Source organism: Pimephales promelas, chromosome 4 (genome assembly GCF_988280905.1).
Source record: "Pimephales promelas chromosome 4, fPimPro1.hap1.1, whole genome shotgun sequence".
Taxonomy (NCBI): Eukaryota; Metazoa; Chordata; class Actinopteri; order Cypriniformes; family Leuciscidae; genus Pimephales; species Pimephales promelas.
In genome coordinates this window covers 48,215,940-48,238,042 of record NC_142772.1, presented here as the reverse complement: position 1 = coordinate 48,238,042, position 22,103 = coordinate 48,215,940, and the positions used below count along the sequence as shown (strand labels likewise).

The 22,103-nt window shown below is 36.0% G+C and overlaps 1 protein-coding gene across 1 annotated transcript; it reads right to left on the bottom strand.

Moving 5' to 3' along the window:
• Positions 1–1,997: 1,997 nt before the first annotated feature.
• vkorc1l1 (vitamin K epoxide reductase complex, subunit 1L1) lies at positions 1,998–20,330 on the bottom strand. The gene is made up of 3 exons (XM_039661576.2): positions 20,064–20,330; positions 13,460–13,569; positions 1,998–2,359 (listed from the first exon to the last, which is right to left on the bottom strand). Exons 1-3 carry the CDS (start codon positions 20,252–20,254, stop codon positions 2,133–2,135), a joined length of 528 nt encoding a protein of 175 aa, XP_039517510.2. The 5' UTR covers positions 20,255–20,330; the 3' UTR covers positions 1,998–2,132.
• Between the last annotated feature and the right edge of the window lie 1,773 nt (positions 20,331–22,103).

Below are 22,103 nucleotides of genomic sequence, written 5' to 3'. Positions count from 1 at the left end.
TTTTACGAACCGATATCGATTCTTAAATCTCAAGAATCGATTAGTCTCCTGTTTCATTTGAATGAATGGATCATTGTATCGCGGCTGCGCGCATCCAAAAATTCGCAATTTCCTTTGTTCTTTGTTACTATTGATATGAAACAAAGTCTCAATTTTCAAATTACGTCCATTTTCTTTAGAAATTCAAAAACATAAATAGCGTTTTGTCGCTGTGGCGTGAGATCGCTCTGGAGAAGCAGCAGCGCTGATCTCTCTTCCGGCTTAATAATACCAGTCACAGCGCCAAATAAACATGAATGAGCATCTGAAAGTGTGTTAAAGATAGAGTACAACTTATCCAAATCCGGATCATGTCAAATTAATTCGCTCAATCAGCGTTTCAACCGCGGAAAGACGTCAGTTAAACAGCTTGTAATCAATGTCATGTATCGTCATATTTACCTCAGAAAACCCACATCAACTCGTTAGTCAGCTAGAAAAAAATAAAATAAAATTTTGCTAAATATATACACCCTATTAAATAAGTGTAATTTAAGTGTTTGTATAGCTACAAAACAGTTCATTATTACCTTCATATTAGGCTAATGAAGACTCAGCAATAGATAGATAGTTTACAGCATTAGTTAAGAGATTTGATTCCCTTGAGAAAAATGGCCATTTATTGTAACTGATATCCAAAATAATCGATATTGAATCAAAAGCTTGTGAATCGAAATCGAATCGAATTGTGAAATTTGTCTCAATACCCAGCCCCAACCAAGCCGACCAATCACCGATCTTGCGGTCCGCGTCATCGCGACGTGTAGTTACATTTTTGAGGAGGTGCGCGTCAGGCTACGGCGAAGGGTACGCGATATGGGACGCGTCTGTGGGTATGCTACGCCGTACCTACCCTACGCAGAAGTATAAATTGGCCTTCATTCTCAATGATACATGGTCTGGCGTTAGCCAGGCTATATGTGTGAGAATGAATCTCATTGGTTCTCGCAAGCTTGAGCTTTCGCTTCCCACTTCGAAAACCTCTCAGATTTCATGAGTCTTGCGAGTTTGGCGAGTAAATAATGACAAAATGGTCATTGTTGGGTGAACTGCTCCTTTTACAGATTGATGTCCTTTAAATTTGCATCGATTTGGTCTGGCAAAGAAATAAATAATCGTCGAGTCTAAAGACAACCACTGGAAAGATTGTGGTCATCCATCTCATAATTACAGTAACTCCAACAGGACATAAATGCAGCATTTAATCTGGATCAACATAATGAGCACAACGCATGAAGAATAACTCACAATCGCTGTTGAAAGCACTCACTGGAAGTGACGGACATGGGTCTTTTTAATGTTTCGACGGTAAAACACAAACTAGTCTGGAATATTGCTTTGCGGCAGCTATTTACAGAACTGCGAAACAAACAAATAAAAATAAAAAAAGTAGTCACAGATACAATCTGATCTAGACACATACAGCTCACATTCTCGTGTGTTTTGAGTGGTCCTCTTCCAAAACAATAATAATAAAAAAAAAAAACTGTAAACATAAAAAATTACACTTTATTTGTCGTTTTCGTGGAATCATCTGTGCGATCAGTACATTAGCCTCATGATCACTCGTGTTTACCCTTTATAAACCTTTAAATTCAGTCCCGCTGGAATCAGCTGCTCCCAAAGAGCAATGGTTCTCCCAGTGGATTCAAGTAAACGTCTCACATTGTTTTCTCCGTTATTTTATTCCCCAGGGAAAGCGCGCCTTCATCCGTTTGTACTGACTGGAAGTTTCCTAAGAGCTTTCTGACTGCTCTATCTCTCTCGCGATCAAAGCGCAAACCTCATTTTCGTCTCAGGGAACAAAGAAAACCAACGAGAAATCAAAACAGACAAAGATTTGTGTTTCTGTTTTCCAATCCTTCCAATAAACCTGTGATCTGTGGCCCCTAAAGTTACACTTTTCCTTAATTTTTTGTTTCACTTAACACACACGCGCGCGCACCCACACACACACACACACACACAACATAATGAACATTTGTTTGGAAGCAAGGTCTCCTGGTGGCAAGTCACAAATTTTCAGAGGTCACATTTCCCGCACGTGTTGGATGATTTGTTATCCTTCTATACTTGTTGTGGTTGTTGTGTGTCTAGTCTCGCTTGTCTTGGAGCTGCTGCTTCCAGGCCTCGTTCAAGTAAACCAGTCGCTTGTAGTTGAGCACAAACAAGATGAAGTTCAGTAGGTACGTGGTGACGCAGATGAAGCAGAAGTCCTTAAGGACAAAGTAGAGAATGTAGCCCAGGTACAGGGAGCCCATCACCGACGCGATGGAGGTGGTCATGAGAATCAGAGCGGCCATCGCACTGGCCGTCAAACCTACACACACACACACACAGCAGTTAATGCACTGAAGCACTGCCACCGCATTCAATATAATAACCTTCACACAGGATGGTGTGTGTAAGAATATGATTTTGAAGATGAAAATGATGCAACAAATGTATGTATTCATCATTAAATGTCATTCAGCATTAAGAAGCTATATTCACAGAAACACCTATGTAAAAACCACAATGCAATGTACAATTACACCATTTGCACTAGGGGTGTGCGATATGACGATTTTTAATCGTGGACGATTAAAATGTCTCCACGATCTGCTTTTGAAGAAATATCGTAGTATCGTGTTACAGTGCATTCTATCAGTTCAGTTCTGGCGCCTCCGTCTCTCAACTGTATAACGCGACGTAGCCTACACATGATCACACGTTAAAGTCCCCGTGAAATACGGGACACCGCAAAAGTTCATTATTTGCATAAGCCTTGCCGGTTAAACATTTAATTCACGCGCTGATGCGCAGTTCTAACGTGCGCTTTCCTGACCGCATAACCCCTGACGCTCACAGGCACTAGAAGCCTGTCAAACAGCGCCTGAATACTGGACTAAGTTATCTCTCGAGTCTTATTAAGCTAATACTGTTAAATACACACAATGTTTACATAAACAGGCTATGTCTAAAGTGAAAGCAAACATTTGAGAGAATATCTGGTGTAATATGAGTCTATATTAAACGCGTCGCGTGCTGGTCTAATAGCAACAGGAATAAATAGTAGCCTACTGCCACTTGTCCTTAAAGGGATAGTTCACAAAAAAAAAAATCTGTCATTATTTACTCACTCTAATGTTGTTCCAAACCTGTATTAATTTCTTTCTTGTGCTGAACACAAAAGACAATTTTTTTTTAATGTGGGTAACCAAACAGTTGCTGGTCCCCATTAACTTCCAGGAGAGAAGAGAACCTATAAAAAAAAACTATAAGGGGACCAGCAACTGTTCGGTTACCCTCATTATTCAAAATAACTTTTATTTTCAACAGAAGACAGAAACTTATTCGGGTTTAAAACATCTTGAGAGAGTAAATTAAGACAATTTTCATTTTTGAGGGAACTATCCCTTTAGTGTTAATAAAACAAAAACAAAAACACAAGGAGAAAATCACTCACTGACTGAGAACTTTAATATATCTTTAATAAGAATCAATTTATTCAGTGAAGTCTATGTAGTGTTTTAATTTCATATTTGTTCATTTAATTACTTCAATGCTACTGCTAAATACACCTACTGCATCTGAAAAAATAAAGCACTATTTATTTAATATGAATATTAATTTGTGTAATGTTTATCTTGTCTTATTTTTTTAATAACAAAGAAAATAATGACAAAGATTTTTATCTTCGCCACTGGCCTAAATGTGTGGCTTTCTTTTTTCTTTTGTTACCTAAGGCTTTGTTTTTAACATAGGGACATTAGTTTGGCTGTAATGAACAGCCACTTGCAAAATATTAAAACCAACTTGATAAAGAATCGTGATAAAAAATCGTGATCGTGATTTTCCTAAAAAAATCGTGATATGATATTTTTTCCATATCGCCCACCCCTAATTTGCACTATAAAATCAACTGCAAAAAGTCATTTCATAAAAAAAAAAAGATTACTATTTTGTTATTTCTTCATTTTTACACACACACACACACACACACACACACACACACACACACACACACACACAATATGGAAATAAATAATAGAAATAAACAATATAATTCTTATAGAAAATCCAATCTATAAAAATCATAATTTCTTCATTTTATAGTTATTTTAATGCCACATCAGCAAAGCCCAGTGTTGGGTGTAACTAATTACTAAGTAATTAGTTACTGTAATTTAATTACTTTTCCCTTGAAAATGTAAAGTAAGGGATTACTCTTCATTTATCTGTAATTTATTTACAGTTACTTCTCATGTAATTGAGGTAAATATTGTGTATAGATCAATCGGATCTCACAGCGATTCGTATGCATTTTATGAGGTGTCTAAATATTACGACTAGAGCCCGACCGATAAAGTATTTTGAAGGCCGATACCGATACAAATATTTTGGGGTTTTAAAATCCGATATTCCGATATATCGGCCGATATTTTATTTATTTATTTTTTAAACGACATGATAGTCACAAATTTTGTCATGCTTATTTGAGTTAAGAGAACTGATGGGGACGTTCTTTTAATTGTTATTCAAGCAATGTATGTATCGTGACCAACTCAACGAGTGTTGCCGACAGGAACGGTGTAGAGTGCCCTCTGGTGGACAAACTATACAACTTCAACACTCATGACATGGTTCAAGCGTGTTTTGTCCGTTTTTATTTTATTTTTGAAATATTCATTTATCGGCCATTATAACTGCCGATACCGATAGTTTGGAAAATGCCTAATATCGGCCGATAATATCGGTCTACCGATATATCGGTCTGGCTCTAATTACAACCGCACTCGTACAAATTCGTATAAATTATTGTAAAATATGTATGGAAAAAGTGTGAAATGTAATGAGATCAGACACAAAAAAATAGTGGGTTTAGCATCAAAATATATTGTCTGATGCTAAAAACTATGTTTTTATAATGTAACCTTCTCCACCTTTGTTCAGTTTAAGGATAATTCATGCAATTTTATAGTATTTATTTGAAAGAATTAAAACAGATTCATGTCTATCCTTGTATTATTCAGCTGGTTGAGATTGATATGGGATTTTGAAAGTAATTAGTAATTAAAAGTAATTAAATACTTTTTAAAGAGAGAAATTAGTACAGTAATCTAATTGCATTGTTGAAGAGGTAATTAGTAACTAGTACCTAATTACTTTTTTAGAGTAACTTACCCAACACTGGCAAAGACATAATATAAAGACTTATTTAGTGCACTATAGATGTGTAAACAATAAAATATGGGAATAATAAACAACAATATTCTTCTTATAACAACAAAAAATATATATGTTATCAGTTGAATCACCAGATTGAGTTTGTTTAACACTAATAATTTCTTACAAGAAAAATCCAAGCCAAATGTCCTCAACTCCTTCACTTGTCACTTCACATGCCAACACAATGAATACTGAACGAATGACACGTATTGTCACTCAGGCTGTTTCTATTTCTGTAACACGCAGAGAGCGTTTCAAAATCACACACTCATGAGGTTGCATTGCAGTTAAGATGATGATTTAAAGGGCAAGTGCCTTCATAGACAAACAACTACATTGGTTGAGTGTCAAATGAGTGGGCGTGGCTTATGACAAGGGGGCGGGGCATGGTCAGGCTTGACCTTTCCTCCACTAATCATCGCTTGACCCCTTTGGAAAAGGGAACGTTTCTCCTGAACAGAGGGCATTCAACACACACACAGGCACAGTCTGGCTATTCATAGTCATGAAATTGCATTAGGGCAGAGCAGGACAAAAAGATCACACACACACATTTACGCAGCAGACAAGGACAGGAGAGAGGAAGACCTTCAGACTCGCGTCTGAGATTCGGGTCATAGTGGAGATCAAGATTTCAGAAATTAAAAACATGTTCAAGTGTCTGTTGGTTCAAGGCTACACACACACACACACACACACACACACGAGGGATCTGTTGCGAAACCGTGAGCTCGACATAGCAGCCTTTAGAGGGCCACTATAACAGAAATGAAACGTCATTTTTTCACGTTTTAATTCATATATTAAACCTTTGCTGTAGCTTATCTGACAAAAAAAATGCAATGTTTTTGAAAAGGAATTGTTCTTTTTTCACTTGATTCATTGATTAAGCTGTTAAAGTTTTATAAACTAATTTGATTACCACTGTATTTGATGATAAATTTGTAGTAAAGCGTAAAAACGACATGGAGTTTGGGAAAGAAATACAACATATTAGGGGTGCACGATATATCGGTATCGGCCGATATTTGCTCATTTTTATGTTATCGTTATCGGCCCGATAATAAAATTTGGCTGATATATTAAAGCTGATTAATAATGAATTATTTCCTTCAACACTTGACACCTGAGACACTTAAGATGCACACTGTTCAACATGATTGATCTTAATTGCTTGAAATATGATTGGAATCAAAGAGGAAAATATAGTTAAGTGCAAAATGTGCTGTCCTATCAGCTATATGAAATTATAACGAGAACATTACAATTGTGTTAGTGGACGAATTTTAATTGTGAGACTTTTGTTTTTGCAATCAGGCTTTCAAAAATTATATAAAAATTGGATTTAGATTTATCGGCCGATATATCGGTTATCGGCATTCGAATATAAAGAATTATCGGTTATCGTATCGGCCAAAATGTTCATATCGGTGCATCCCTACAACATATTTCATAGGGACCTGTTATTGTTAAAGTATTCAATTTTAAATATTAAGAATATTAAGTATTAAATTGTTAGTTTTCTGATTGAACAAAGCAAGACACCACTCGTGAATACGGTAAAAATGATCTAATTTAGCTTTTGAAAAAATTGTATTTCAAATTTTCTGAATTGTTGTTAAAATAAGAAAATGAAGCATTTCAATTAAATATAAAAATAATGGGCAAACATTTCCATAACAGAAATCAGAAAGTTAGTTTCATTTTGTTGATATATCAAAGGTTTTTAACAGTGTGTAAATCTTTTTATCACTCCAAACATTAGAAAATACCGTCAATAGACAGAAAAACAATATAACAATGTTTTTAGGAATACCAAGCAAATGGTATATGAACTAGAGTCAGACCGATATATCGGCCGGCCGATATTAGGCATTTTCCAAAATATCGGTATCGGCAGTTATAATGTCCGATAAATGAGTATTTAAAAAATAAAATAAAAACGGATGAAACACGCTTCAATCATCATCTCTCCTTGGCATGTTATATTGAAAATGTATGTTTTACAATTTGCAGTATGATGTTATCTATTGCTAAATTATGGCTCATCATAGACTAGCCAACCACAAAGCTAGCTAATGCCACTATCATCAGTGGAAGACCGCTAACGTTAACATTAATGAGATTGGAAACAACAATGAACTTGTTCTGCCTAAATAAAGTAATTATTACTGTATTTATAACTAGCATATCTCTAGTTACAGTCCCTGCATTGTAAAATGTAAGTTATACTTGCGAGGAGTGAACATTTAGACATAGAGAAAAAGTATCAAACGCATCTTGTGCAGAAAAGTTAGCTTTTCTTTTACACGTGTGTGAAATCCAACAATATTTAATAAAACAAAATATCGGCCGATATATCGGATTTTAAAACCCAAAAATATTTGTATCGGTATCGGCCTTCAAAATCCTTTATCGGTCGGACTCTAATATGAACATCTTCAGAATATATAAGTATTAATAAAAGTGTTTTTAAGCTGCTGAAGTGGAGATCTCTCACCCAAACTCACAGATTTTAATGATATGGATTGAAATTTAAATAGATAAAGTTCAATAAAAAAATAAAACACTTCAATCTTTGGATGTTTTTTTTTCCCACTAGTCTGAAAAAAAGAGACACGACATGAAAGCAAATCTCAAAATTGAACGGTGCATGAAAAAAAAGTTTTAAAATGGAAAATGTGGGGGTAAAAATTAAAACTGACTTGGTATTTGGCGTAGCAAGCGCCTCAATGCAATCTTTAATTGCCACTTTAGAAGGCAGCTCGTTTGAGTAACTGAACTAACAGCCTCTTCATCCATTCAAATAAGAAGAGAAACTGCACAGTAAATGTAAAACAGTTTAAAGGAAGTGCAAAACGATTCCACGATTACAACCGTCCATCACTCAGAGAGCCAACCGCGCGCTGGCATTATGCAAATGTGCTGCAATAGTGTGAAGAAAGACTTCAGTGTGTCCACTTATAGAAGCACAATGAACCTGAGGACAGATCAGCAGAGTCAGCAAAGCCCACATGACCGCTGAGGAATGAAGAACGGCACATTATGAGGCAGGCGTGTGTGTAGGAATCAGTCAGGTTGGTCAAGACTAGACATCTAACAACCCAGTAGCCAGTCCCTCCAGGATTTCACGATTTTTTTTTTGTGATTTTTGCGATCAAAATGACTGATTTTGTGGTGGTAATTTCCAAAAATTTGTGAAAAAATTTGCGATTTATATATAACATTTACCATAATAGTATTCAGTCCTTCCAGAAAAACGCGGAGTTTTTTTGTGTAAACTACTGGCAGCTGTGGTTACCAGCATCATACCGTAAATTTATGCAATTTTATGCGATGAAATTGCAGGAATTTGCAAAAATTGTGGTTTGATGAAAAAGAGAAAAAAAGTGATTCCCCCAACATCCTGTTCTCACTAGGCTAATGTAAGAGTCATTTCTTATTACTTCCTTTGATAAGCAAGCATACTACATCATAGAAAGTGCTGGGAATATTTAATTTCTCATCTTGTTTTATTTCAGACTGTAACGAGTGTAAATAAGGTGTGGCCCCTTTAAGAGCTGCGCGCTCCTGTTGAGCTCTCTGCAGTGTTATATGTGCGCCTCAAACACCCCATGCGTGCGGGTAATTTCTGTTTGATGCTACTTTTATCTTATGATGTTTATTAAGTAACGATGTGACGGTAGAACGTGTGACAGACAGTTATACGAGTTCGATTTGTGAGATGTCAATCGCCTCCGTGAGTCTGTCTGTCGTCGCGTAATTGCGTCACTTCATAACGTTCCCATGGAAACAGGGGGAAATGGCTGCTCTTGTGTGAAGCAAACGCAACATTTTTCAACTTTCTGCTAAGATACATGTGACTTTTTTTGCAATGAAAATGCGAGGATTATGAAATTATGCAAACCCCGCATATTTTGCACGGAAATCTGCAATTTATGCGGCGAAAGTGCGGCGTATTTGAAAAAATGCGGCCCCCGCATAAATATGCGGACTTTGGCTGATTTTGCATTGAATTCAGCGATCGCATAATCGCGTTTTTCTGGAGGGACCGCAGTAGCCGATTAGTCGGCTTCACTGAACAAAATTATAAACACAACACGTTTTTTTGCCCTCATTTTTTAAGAGCTGAACTAGAGCTGGGCGATATGGCCAAAAAAATAATCACGATAATTTTTTTTTATATCAGTCGATATCGATAATTATCACAATACAGTCAAATCTTTATTTCTTTCAAGTTTAACCCTCTGATGGTCCTCGGTCAATAATTTTCTGTTTTGAATTATTAAGATTCACAGCTTCATCGGAAGGTTATGATACTTGGTGACTTTTTTGGCATTTGGTATGTGAATACAAAAAAATATTGAGGTCATGATCCGAGCATGCTAAGTGGTCGTAAAAAAAATAGTCACACTCGTGGTCTTCGGTCCTCTGAATTTTTGTTTGTACAATCTACAAATCGGCCACGATTCTTAAAAGTACAACACCGCAGTAAAGGGTTGACACTCTACAACATCAAGAGTGCAAAAAATTTACACCCACCCACCCACACTTTTATACACATACACACCAATAAATTCAGACTACAAAAAATCTGTTTTGAATTTTTTTTAAATCACAGCTTCATCTGAATGTTACGAAACTTGGTGACATTTCTGGCATTAGGTATGTGAACACACAAAAAATTAAGTTCATGATCCGAGCATGCTAAGTTGTCGTAAAAAAAAAATTAGTCACGATTTTGGTCTTTGGTCAAAAAAAGGCCCAGGACGTGACTCATAAAGGAAGACCATCAGTGGGTTAAAGGCAGATTTTTGCTCCTAAAGTGAAAGTTGTATAAACCAGAGCATTAATTGAGCTTTTAAACTACTCTTTATTGTCAGAACATATCGTGACAGACACGAGAACATTTCACAAATATGAGGTAAAACATTCAAACATTTTTAATTTTCCTTAAAATAAATATCTGAATAGAAACATATTTCTTCAGCACAGTTTGCCGTGCAGGCTGCAATATTCAAATTAACATGTTGTCTCGAAATGCATATTTGACAGTGAGTTGACAGTAAATCTGCATCCTAACTCAAGCTAATGTTAAATTTATGTTCATTAACAAAAACAGTAACATCTGTTTTTTGTTAGTTTTTTTTTCCCATCATGCTGTCTAATTGAAGAAATGCTCACTAACACAGATTTAGACAGATCTTTGAACAATATTTGAGAGAAATAGGCCTTTTGTGTACAAAGGAAAACTCTTAGATCTTAAGAATTCAGCTCATAAAAAATGGGGGCAAAATCAAAAGTGTTGCGTTTATAATTTTGTTCAGTGTAGTTTCTCTAGATTTGTTTAGCTTTAAATGTCTGTGGAGGTTTTTAAACAGTGATGACGTTACAGAAAATATATTTCACGCTCCAATTATCATAGATTACATGCATATCTGTTTTCTTGGCGACGACAGTGGTTGTTTTGCACAAATTCAGGTTGTAGTAATTTCATTGAATCTCACACACACACAAAAAAAATGTCTAGGTCATATTACATCCCAGAAGCAAAAAGGTTATTTTAGGATCATACGGTTTTTGTCATGGAAACAATTTTTCATGACATCCGTGGCAAAATTAGACATCCCTATGGATACTTTGAGTTTTTGCACTGTTAACAACCATGTTTTAGTTATGATAATAACACACCCAGATGAGGTAAATAAGACATAAGAGAAGCTGATAGACTGAGGCGTTTGCCTAACAATCCGTCAAGCCAGGAGTCGTGAGGTTAAACTAAGGTTGTGAATGTTTGACGTGTGTTTTATCACTGAAACGACTCGAGATTTCACCCGTCAGCGGTGACAGATATGAACAAGGAAGGCATTAATTCAGAGGTCTGTGAGGCCGCTTTAGATTACAGACATTAAAGTTCCTACTATAACCTGATACGCTCGCACATCCCTTACAGTATCAGTCTCAATCCTGTTACAGGAAACGATACGAGTTTACTTTCCTCTCTGGCTAATACAGACACTGTACACTACACAAACTGATGTGAACTATCAGGTGTTTCGCAAATAAACCTAGACGGAGACAGGAATGTTATCACCTACGAGTTTCAACATAAATCCCACACTAGTAAATGTAGTTTAAGGAACTGGAAACAACATGTGTGTTCTTGTGTTAAAATTATGGCTGCTTGATTATGGGAAAAATCCTAATTTAACATCATTGACTTTGGAAACTTCACCTATTGTTTTATTTTTAGTTGTCTTTTTTATCAGTGTATTTCATTGATCTTTGAATATATCATTTATCTAAAAAACATACAAATGAACAAAAACAAATTTGTAATTCAACACCACTGACTTTAGAAACTTCACCTATTATTTTATGTTTAATTGTCATTTTATAAGTGTATTTCATTGATCTTTTTATTGGCGTTTTTAAACGATTAATCGCATCATTTCGCATGCAAAATAAAAGTTTGTTTTTACATAATATATGTGCACTGTGTATAACTATTTTGTGTGTATATATATATATATATATATATATATATATATATATATTAGGGCTGTGCAAAAATTAATTGCGATTAATCGCATCCAAAATAAAAGTCTGCGTTTACATAATATATTTGTGTGTGCTGTATATAATTATTTTGTATATATAAATACACACACATGCATGTATATATTTAAGAAAATGTGTTATTCATATATAAAATATTTATATTTATATAATGGATTATGTATTTATATAAATGCATAATTTAAGCACAAATTATTCTTAAATATTTACATGCATGCATAGGTATTTATTTATACAAAATTATATACAGCACACACAAATATTTTATGTGTAAATAAACACAGACTTTTATTTTGGATGCGATTAATCGCAATTAATTTTTGCACAGCCCTAATATATATATAAATACACACACATGCATGTATATTTAAGAAAAAAATATTATTTCTATATAAAATATTTTTTATACATGCACCCACATATATTATGTAAAAACAAACTTTTATTTTGCATGCGATTAATCGCGATTAACTGTTTGACAGCCCTAATATAAATAGAACACATTTTTCTTAAATATATACATGTGTGTATTTATACAAGCCAAATAATTAAACACAGTACACACACATATTATGTAAACAAACGTTTATTTTGGATGCGATTAATCGCGATTAATCTTTGACAGCCCTTCTTTAAATATATAATTAAACTGAAAAACAAAAGTAATTCAACACTTTTTATTGTTTTATTTTTAATCAGTGTATTTCATTGATCTTTGAATATATAATTCAACTGAAAAATATAAATAAAAAAAAATATATCAAAAAACAATAAAAACAAATTATATCAAAATAAAATTGCACTTCCACACCTACTGAAAACTACTAAACACCATAACAGTTTCTCAATTATATTGTTTTCATAACTGTCAAAATAAAGTCAAGTCAATTTTATTTGTATAATGTTTTCGCATACACATTGTTTCAAAGCAACTTTGCAGAAAAAAAAAACATGATGTTAAAGTTCATTATATCTTCATGCCTATCAGATTAGAGCTGGGCGACAATATGGTTTACATTTTGCGATGATACAAGCAGTTTATATCGCTCTATATAATATAATATAATATAATATTGATACATAAGGTATCATGTAAAGAGCTGAATAAACAATCAAGCGGTTGAGAAATTGTAAGTGAAAATAGCCCTAGTTTAAATAAAGCTACATTGAACAAAAGTGCACGCAGAAATCTCAACACATTTTTAAAAGTTGAACTTGATGCAGAACGGAGAGTAAAAAAAACAATGCACTCAAAGACCAAAGACATTCATCAGGGACCAATAGACGCATATAGTTTGAAATATCAAGATTCTGGCCATAAAGGAACATTTATTATGGCATATACTTTCTATACTGGTGCATCCCTAATAAAGTACCTGTTAGGGGTGTCACTTTACGATTGAAAAACGATTGCACAATCGATCGGACCAACCAACACAAGTTTCGAAAATGAAAATAGGGAATCGATTTTAACGGCCTTACTGAAACGTCTTTAGACAGATATAGTTATCGCTTCAATGAACACTTAGCCCATGTCTGAAAAATCAAACAGGATTTTTTTCACAAAACCTGTTAATGTAAAACAGTGGCATAATCTGCATATCATAATGCGGTTTATGATCGTTCTTACCTAGTAACAGCTGAAAGACATAAAACAAAATCCCATAGACACTGTTTGGCTGGTTTACTGCACTGTCGTTCCCAAAAATGGATCCCAACAGTCCAAATCCTCGACCCCATCTAGAGAGAAGATGAACACAACAGAAAGAAACCGTAAAAAAGCAGAAGTTGAAAGCAGACAACATTAGAGACTATAAATATATATATACAGTATTAGGAGTGTCACGATTCTGCAAATCCTCGATTCGATTAAGTTATCGATTCTAAGGTCACGATTCGATTCGATTCTCGATTTAAAAAAAAATGTAAAGCGCAGATTGCTATGCAATTTTTAGACTACACATTTATGCATTTTGCAATATAAATTTGTTCACAATGTACACTACACCATTGCCAAATTTAAAATATAACAAAAACAAGTAACATCATAAATGTAACAATAACTTTATTAAGTCAATTGGAAACTTAAGAGAAACTAAATGGCAGGTTACTTTGCTTTTGTAACTGCAGTCTTCTCAGAAGATGAGCTTTATGTTCACAATCACAACAAAACAAACAAAAGCAATAAAACAGCAATGTCCATAGACTCCATACTAGTCTTCTCTGAATAATTAAGCATCTTAAACTATTTCCGAACAGTTATATTCTGTTATAAAAAAAACATATACCACACAAATAACTACTTTTTATCCCCTGAGAATGATGACTGTATTTTTCATTATTTTATGTTCTTCCTAAAGAGGGATATGTTGTTTTGTTTAGAGCTGCTATTATCAGTTTCACATATAGCGCCTAAAAACGCGTAGAAAACGCTGGGCGCGCCGCATTCTTCATTTTGCAAAGCGCCAGGGCGGTTGCGCTTCAGTTGGTTCTTGTCACATGACCTATTGTGTGCGTATGGTGCGCTTGCGGTATTCTGAAAAGTTGAGATGTTTTTATCTCGACGCGGCGCGGACGCCCATGGAAAAAAAGAGCGCGCCGCACCGCTTCCATTATGAGCGCGCATACCGTGCGCCTACATTTGAAATAACGAACTTGAGCGTGCAAAAGACGTGATATGTGAACCGGCCCTAAATCCGGAGTTTTCCACCACCGAATAAGGTCGCATATCTGCAGCGATGAATACTCCTAAGGCGCTTGTAATTGCATGAGTTGAGTTACTTGGAAGTTTAATTCCAAATGGAGACGGGAGAGTAGTTTGTACAGTTGTTGGTTTGACCGACAAATCTATATTTTTGTGCTGTCTGCGGAGATGCGCAACCATGTTAATCGTGTTGCCAGAGGACGAATATGGTACACGCACATAGCAGAGCTTGCAAACTGTGGCTGTTTTGTCGACAACGCGAACGCTGTCAACATACCGCACTGCAAATCCAAAATACCTTCACACCGGCGACTTCAGAGAAGCAGGAGGGTGTTCAAGTTCCGTTGATGGGTCTTCTATAGTTGCCATATGTGTCAGTTAGAGGACTCGCAGCCTTTCAACAGGTGTTTTGTTTTCCACACTGTGATGAGTCGTTCATCATGAATGAGTCATTCATCATAAACGACCTGTTCATTGCCTCTGTCACGCGACAAATGAACAAAAGACTCGGGAGGTAAAGTAATTATGTTCTCTGTAAATTATTTTTCACTGCATTCAATATGTACATCTTCTTAATGTTCGGGGAATTTGCATGTTAATAGTATAACATTTAAAGCCCCTGAAATGACTAGCAAAAAAGTTTAGTTAATTTTGATGAACGAGATTGAACAATAGAGTCAGTAAAACGATCCGAACTTTCCATCACGGACACGACATGGGGCGTGGCAGTATCGACGATACCATTTTTTATTTCGATTTCGATACCATTGAATTAATTTCGATCGATTTCGATTTAATATCGAAATCGTGACACCCCTATACAGTATATATAAATATATATATATATATATCTTAGCGCTCAGGGCTCCTCTTGGGAACACAAGAACATTCAGACAGAATATCTGGCCTAAATCAAAACTACACAATGATCAAGGCATGCGCATATAAACAGAATGGTTTCCCTTTATTGGTGCGAACTGACCCTAATTGTTTGAAACTACACCAATAAAGGAGAAATGTGGTGGTTTCCAGTCATATCCAATTCCAGCATTTGCATTCCAGACACAGCAAGGATAAATATTGGGTAAAAATAGTCAATTTTAACTGCATTATATTTAACGCTCTACTGACAAATAAACACGAATTTCTCGGTCCAGGTAGCACGGAGAGCGAGTAAACATTGTTAATTCACATATACTACCAACACAATAAACAATAAAAAGCATTTTGAAAATTGACAAAGTTACAGGGAAACTTTTTGAGCAATGTTGCTGGACAATCTTGCCGAGCGATTGTTGCTTGGGTACTTTCCCATTGAAAATGGGCAATATATTCCTATCTGTATAATTTGGACCGGTCGTGGGACCTGTGTCTCATCTTGTTGACCGTTAATGGCAACATTGCTCAAAAAGTTGCCCTGTGTATCACCACCTTATGAGTAAACTTGAACGTAGAAACTGGATTCCAAATACGGTTTATGTAGAACTGGAATCTGTCTCTTATATGGGTCTGAAGTATATGAAAATCCTGAAATCTTTTCTATAATCTAACCCTGGAAAAGGCCTGTAACAGCACTGCAGCTTCATAACTTCCTACCAATGGAGTCATCAAAGAGCCAACACCAGTGCCAAACACCTTTTTTTAGAAAAGTGAAGCCACACTTTGGACCACCGACGTAAGCTACTCATGTTCGACTCGCGCGGTTATGCCAACACTTCCGGTAGACGCTTCTTCTTTGGTGTTGTTCAGTGGTTTCTTCTTCCGCTCGGCGGACTGTGAATATTGAAACTAGGAATCGAAATTTGAACTTTTGAACGATTCCGGGAAAAATTAAAAGTTAGTCCCGGTTCCAATCGATACTCGATTCTCGATACTCAACCCTGGTAATGAGTTGCTCTATACATAGCAATTACACAAGCTTGATCACCCACAATGCTTCATGGGATAGGGCGTTCTCTGAAAAGCTCTTTTAAAATGACGTTCATTGCCAAGGTAACAGTAATTTCTCTTAGTCGTGGATCTGTGCAGGATTATGGGGTCGTTCCTCACTTTGGCTTTTAAAAATGCCTTCTTAAACTTGCGATTTGAACATCAACAGGTCTGTCTGTAAATAGTCTCAGACATTACACTAACAAACTGTTGGCTGAACTGATGCATAAGGAACATAAAATTGGAAACACTTCACGAGTTCATCATCTGATTGGTTGAATTCTACAGGACTTACGAAAGATGTGCGAGTCGCTTTCGTTAACGTTCTACCTGGAAACAAAGCCGTCGTGATGCCAAACCCCCTCATGGAAAAAGAAAGCTGTAATGTTTATAACTGTGATAATGAGCGTTTATCAGGATCAACTAAAAGATGGATTTTCAATTATGTGAAGCATGGGATAAACTTTGTCAAATACATCCAAGAGTTTTACACGCCTGTCTTTTATTGTAGGCGTCATTTTCACACCCCTAAACAAAACAAACTGTGATTGTAGGGGTGTGCGATATGACGATTTTTAATCGTGGACGATTAAAATGTCTCCACGATCTGCTTTTGAAGAAATATCGTAGTATCGTGTTACAGTGCATTCTATCAGTTCAGTTCTGGCTCCTCCGTCTCAACTGTACAACGCGACGTAGCCTACACATGATCACACGTTAATGAATAGGTACGGGAAACTGCAATTCACAAAAGTTCATTATTTGCATAAGCCTTGCCGGTTAAACATTCAATTCACGCGCTGATGCGCTGTTCTAACGTGCGCTTTCCTGACCGCATAACCCCCGACGCACACAGGCACTAGAAGCCTGTCAAACAGCGCCTGAATACTGGACTAAGTTATCTTTCGAGTCTTATTATGCTAATTCTGTTAAATACACACAATGTTTACATACAGGCTATGTCTAAAGTGAAAGCAAACATTTGAGAGAATATCTGGTGTAATATGCGTCTATATTAAACGCGTCGCGTGCTGGTCTAAAAGCGACAGGAATACATAGCACTGCCGCTTGTCCTTAAAGGGACAGTTCACAAAAAAAAAACAAAAAAAATCCGTCATTATTTACTCACTCTAATGTTGTTCCAAACCTGTATTAATTTCTTTCTTGTGCTGAACACAAAAGACATTTTTTTTTAATGTGGGTAACCAAACAGTTGCTGGTCCCCATTAACTTCCATGCAGGAGAGAACCTATAAAAAACTATAAGGGGACCAGCAACTGTTCGGTTACCCACATTATTCAAAATAACTTTTATTTTCAACAGAAGAAAGAAACTTATTTGGGTTTAAAACATCTTGAGAGACTAAATTAAGACAATTTTCATTTTTGAGGGAACTATCCCTTTAGTGTTAATAAAACAAAAAACAAAAAAAAACAACAAAAAAAACACAAGGAGAAAATCACTCACTGACTGAGAACTTTAATATAGCTTTAATAAGAATCAATTTATTCAGTGAAGAACAGCCACTTGCAAAATATTAAAACCAACTTGAAAAAGAATCGTGATAAAAAATCGTGATCGTGATTTTCCTAAAAAAATCGTGATATGATATTTTTTCCATATCGCCCACCCCTATGTGATTGGTTGCTTTGCATGTCAGTCAGACGGCCTCTTCGAAGTTATTGGCCAATGAAAGATGCGATGGAGTCCAGACTAGTCTGTAAAGCTTTGTACATTACTGTTAAAAAACAATTTCCTTATGGACAAAATAAATTGAATTTTTTACTTAAAGGACAATTTTTGCTCTCTTTAAGGACCTAGTCAATTCAATTTCTGATACCTGCATCAAAATAATGCTATTATCTTCTGTTCTAGTGTCTGCATTTCAGGTTTGCTGCACTCCAAATTAATTCCACTTTAAATACAAGAGTTCACTGGTCTGAAACTGCAAACAAGCTACGAGCATTGACCCATTAGACTATCTTTGGTTTGTCTGGCAACTCCATTTGAGATGAGATATATATTCCTCTTAGAGCATAAAATAACATATTTCCCCTTCCACAAACCTTTAGATAGGAGTGCAGTGAAGACTCAATGATCAACGCTGTGTGGATTGATTCCCAACAGAGCGGCGAAACATAGGCCTAGCAAAAGATCTCGATCACGCAAAGCCATCTGAACTGAACTCTGCACAATTAAGTCTATAAATGCTGGTTCCCTTTAAGAGCGAGACTGATTAAGAGACGAAGCCTGATTATGTAACGTTCCTGAAAACCTTCACCCAGCTGGGACTTTTGTTTGGTTGTTTTCTCAGTTGAACATTCAGGACGTTCCTCTGTGAGCAAATAACCCAATCACCAAAGACAAGATATGCTAAAACACAGCTTGCGTAGCTCTTAAACTACACTTGATGGTAATAAAATAAGTGACCATGATATATAATGATGTCCTATTTATCTCAGTGATGAGTGGGCACATCACAGATAAAGCCAGAGACTCTATTAATACCAGATCTGCAAGACACATGAAGCACATCCAAAGCAGTTCTGTCTGCCGTCATCTCGATAAGCAAAAGAAAAATAATCCCTTATGAAAGCTGATCTATCCTGATATATATCAGTCAACATTTTTATATATATATATATATCAAATGAAGGATACGCCCTCACACGTTATCATTACATTATTACTTTAATCTAATCAGTATAAACAAATGATGATATTATCATAGTTCAAACCATAAAATAAAGTAAGCACTATAAATAATTGCTTAACCACACCATTAAAGGTCAGATCATGTGTGAGGGTGTCTCCTTCAGTAGTAAAATCAGGAACTGACTTCTCATATATAAACCACACTGATTTTAAAGGTTACTAAACCAAAGTTGAACCCAGATCAAACCCATCCACTTCTTCAGCCATATACATCAATAATAACACATTTAAAGGTGCAGATAAACGTCATATGTTATAAACTGATGACAGGTATGAAACAGCCTGTTGTACTCATATAAGAGATGTGCTGTCATGTTAGCTGAATATGCTTATAAATAAATGAGTGGCTTTGATTTCACCCCCAAGCCACAATTTATTTATATTTATTCTCATAAATGAACGCATATGAAATAATATGAGTATTATTACAACATTCAGCACACTGATATTGAACTCATTCACTCATTAGCACGGTTAGCATTAGCTGCTACTGTGTTTCACAAGACAAAAGCCACACTCAAATACAGCTTTAAAAGAAAGTAGTTTCATTTATATTTAGATGTGTGGCCTACGCCAATAAGCTTTTTCAAAAAAACACCATAAACATAAGACTAATATTTTTATTTGATAAAATTCTCAGTCAGTGAGGCGGCCCGGAGCGACTCTCCGGCTGTGTGTCAAAACCAACCGAAACCCCCTATCTAGACAGCATTTTCAGCTCTTCACGCGCGTACTTAAACTCTGGAACGCCCCTAAAATGAACTAAAAATAAACAAAAGGGGTCGAAATGTTGTTTCCGAGCGCTCAAACGCACCTATGACAGACACAAACGTTGTCTATGTAGGGAAGTCGCTAGGTTTTGACACACAGCCCCTCTCTCTCTCACCTGGACGTGAAGACTTTGGAGCAGCTGATGGAGCTGCTCAGGTCGCACATGGCGCGGTAACTGGCGTCGCGAGTCTTTTCCCTCTCCACATGGAAAGCGTACAGGGATATCAGGATTCCTGAGAGACACACGAGAAGCCGGACTATCCGCTCCCAGCGAGGGGTGGACACTCGCAAGACGGGCGCCGCCATTTTTTCCCGGCCTAAGCACGAACGCGCGCAGCCTCCCCTGCCTCAACCGTTGGGCGCGCGACGTGGAAAAGCGTCGGGACGTGTCATCAGACCATGGGGGCGTGGCTTGGGCATAATGTGGGCGTGGTCTGTCCGACAAGGCTTGTGTCTATCAAGCGTCTCGCCATTCTTGTGTTAGTGGGGGCTTTTATAATAGAATAAAATTCAGGGCGTCTTTGTGTGGCCCTTTGCCCTCTGATTTCACCCGCATGTTGTAAAAAGCTGCAGGCGTGTACAGAAAGAGAGAACTTACTGTGTATAAAGAAATAGAGAACTTTTGATTAACTTAGGCTACATAGGCTAATATTAAATTCAAAATTGCTTTATTGGCATGACTGTAAATAATACAATACTACCAAAGCTTGGAATACAATGATAATAAAAACATTGAAATAATAGAAGAAAATATTATAACATAACTTATATTATGTGTGAACATTTGATTGTTTTAACCCTTTTACAGTCTGGTTTTAACACACATTACTGAGGGTCACTGTGGTGGACAGTAGGAAAACATATACTTATATTTATATATACTAGCAGGTTAAAAATAATAACAATAATAATTAATTACATTTAAACAGCACTTTTCTTTGCGCTCAAAGCACTTTAAGGGGAGTGTTGTCTCAAACACCACCAAGATAACAAAAAGGTTACACGAGGTAAAAAAAAAAATGACTGTGAAAAACTTAAATGTGTCATTAATTGTGTGTTTTTGATTTGCATTATTTGGTCTACTAACATTGTACTACTGTATACTGTGCTGATTTGTTTTAGTATAACAGACATCATTATAAACAGAGTTTGCTACTTTAGTTAAAACAAGAGTAAAGTTGGATGACAAATGTTGAAGAAGTTCAAAATAATTTTGAAAAACTTAAAGTTTGGAGGTTTTATTCAGAAAAAGTTAAAACATGTTTCTAACATGATTTGCATGTTGTCTTGTCAACATAAATAACCATGTTGGTAGCATATTTTAACACATTTTTAGCATGTTGTTAACATGATTTTAGCACATTCAGCATTTTGGCAAGCTTTGCTAGTGGTAGACAGCTTAAAATAGTCTATCCACCTTATTAAAATAGTCTATCCAACTTATTAAAATAGTCTATCCACCTTATTTTTCAACGTGTAAGATGTTTTCTCTGAATGTGCGAGACATCAGATTTATTAGCCGCTATGGTGAGAAACTGTAAAACTGTTTGCGCAACAAACTAGCGTGTACATTAAGACAATGCATCAAAATAATATGGTAAGAAAGCAGCAGAATAACGTGCTGTTTTGTACATCTAAAAATAACTGAGAGTGAATGACATCTTTGTGAAGCCATAACGACATTGACATTAATGAAGTTACACCATGAAGTCACACTGCCACATTGTGGCTTGTTTCTGCTGCACCACGTGCTTGCATATTTTGCACTGCTGTGGTTTTCTAAAATGAACATTTATTAAAGACATATGTGCAATATTTTTTTCAAGGTTTCGCAACCATGCTTTGACAGATTTACTAACAATAGCCTAACTGTTAAAGCAAACAGCCTACAGTTAGGCTACACCACCTAAAACTTTGTTACATTTTGGTTTTGGAGAAAAGTGCATCTCATTAAAAAGGAATTACTGAGATATAACTTTGATTAATTTTGGGGGAAAAAAGAGAATAAAGTCGAAACAAATCGAGTCTTCCATAGAAGTTGCGTGTGTGCTTTATTGCCGCACACACTTGCAGTTCTGCCACACACACACAAAATAACTTTTATGGAAGACATATTCTCTTAATTTTGACTTTATTCTTAAAATATAACTTTATT

Excerpts from the sequence above, each read along its gene's own strand:
- vkorc1l1 (XM_039661576.2), bottom strand. The coding sequence starts at position 20,254 with ATGGCGGCGCCCGTCTTGCGAGTGTCCACCCCTCGCTGGGAGCGGATA. Across the intron at positions 13,570-20,063 it reads TCCAAAGTCTTCACGTCCAG|ATGGGGTCGAGGATTTGGAC; the intron begins GTGAGAGAGAGA and ends TCTTCTCTCTAG. Across the intron at positions 2,360-13,459 it reads TGTCTTTCAGCTGTTACTAG|GTTTGACGGCCAGTGCGATG; the intron begins GTAAGAACGATC and ends GTGTGTGTGTAG.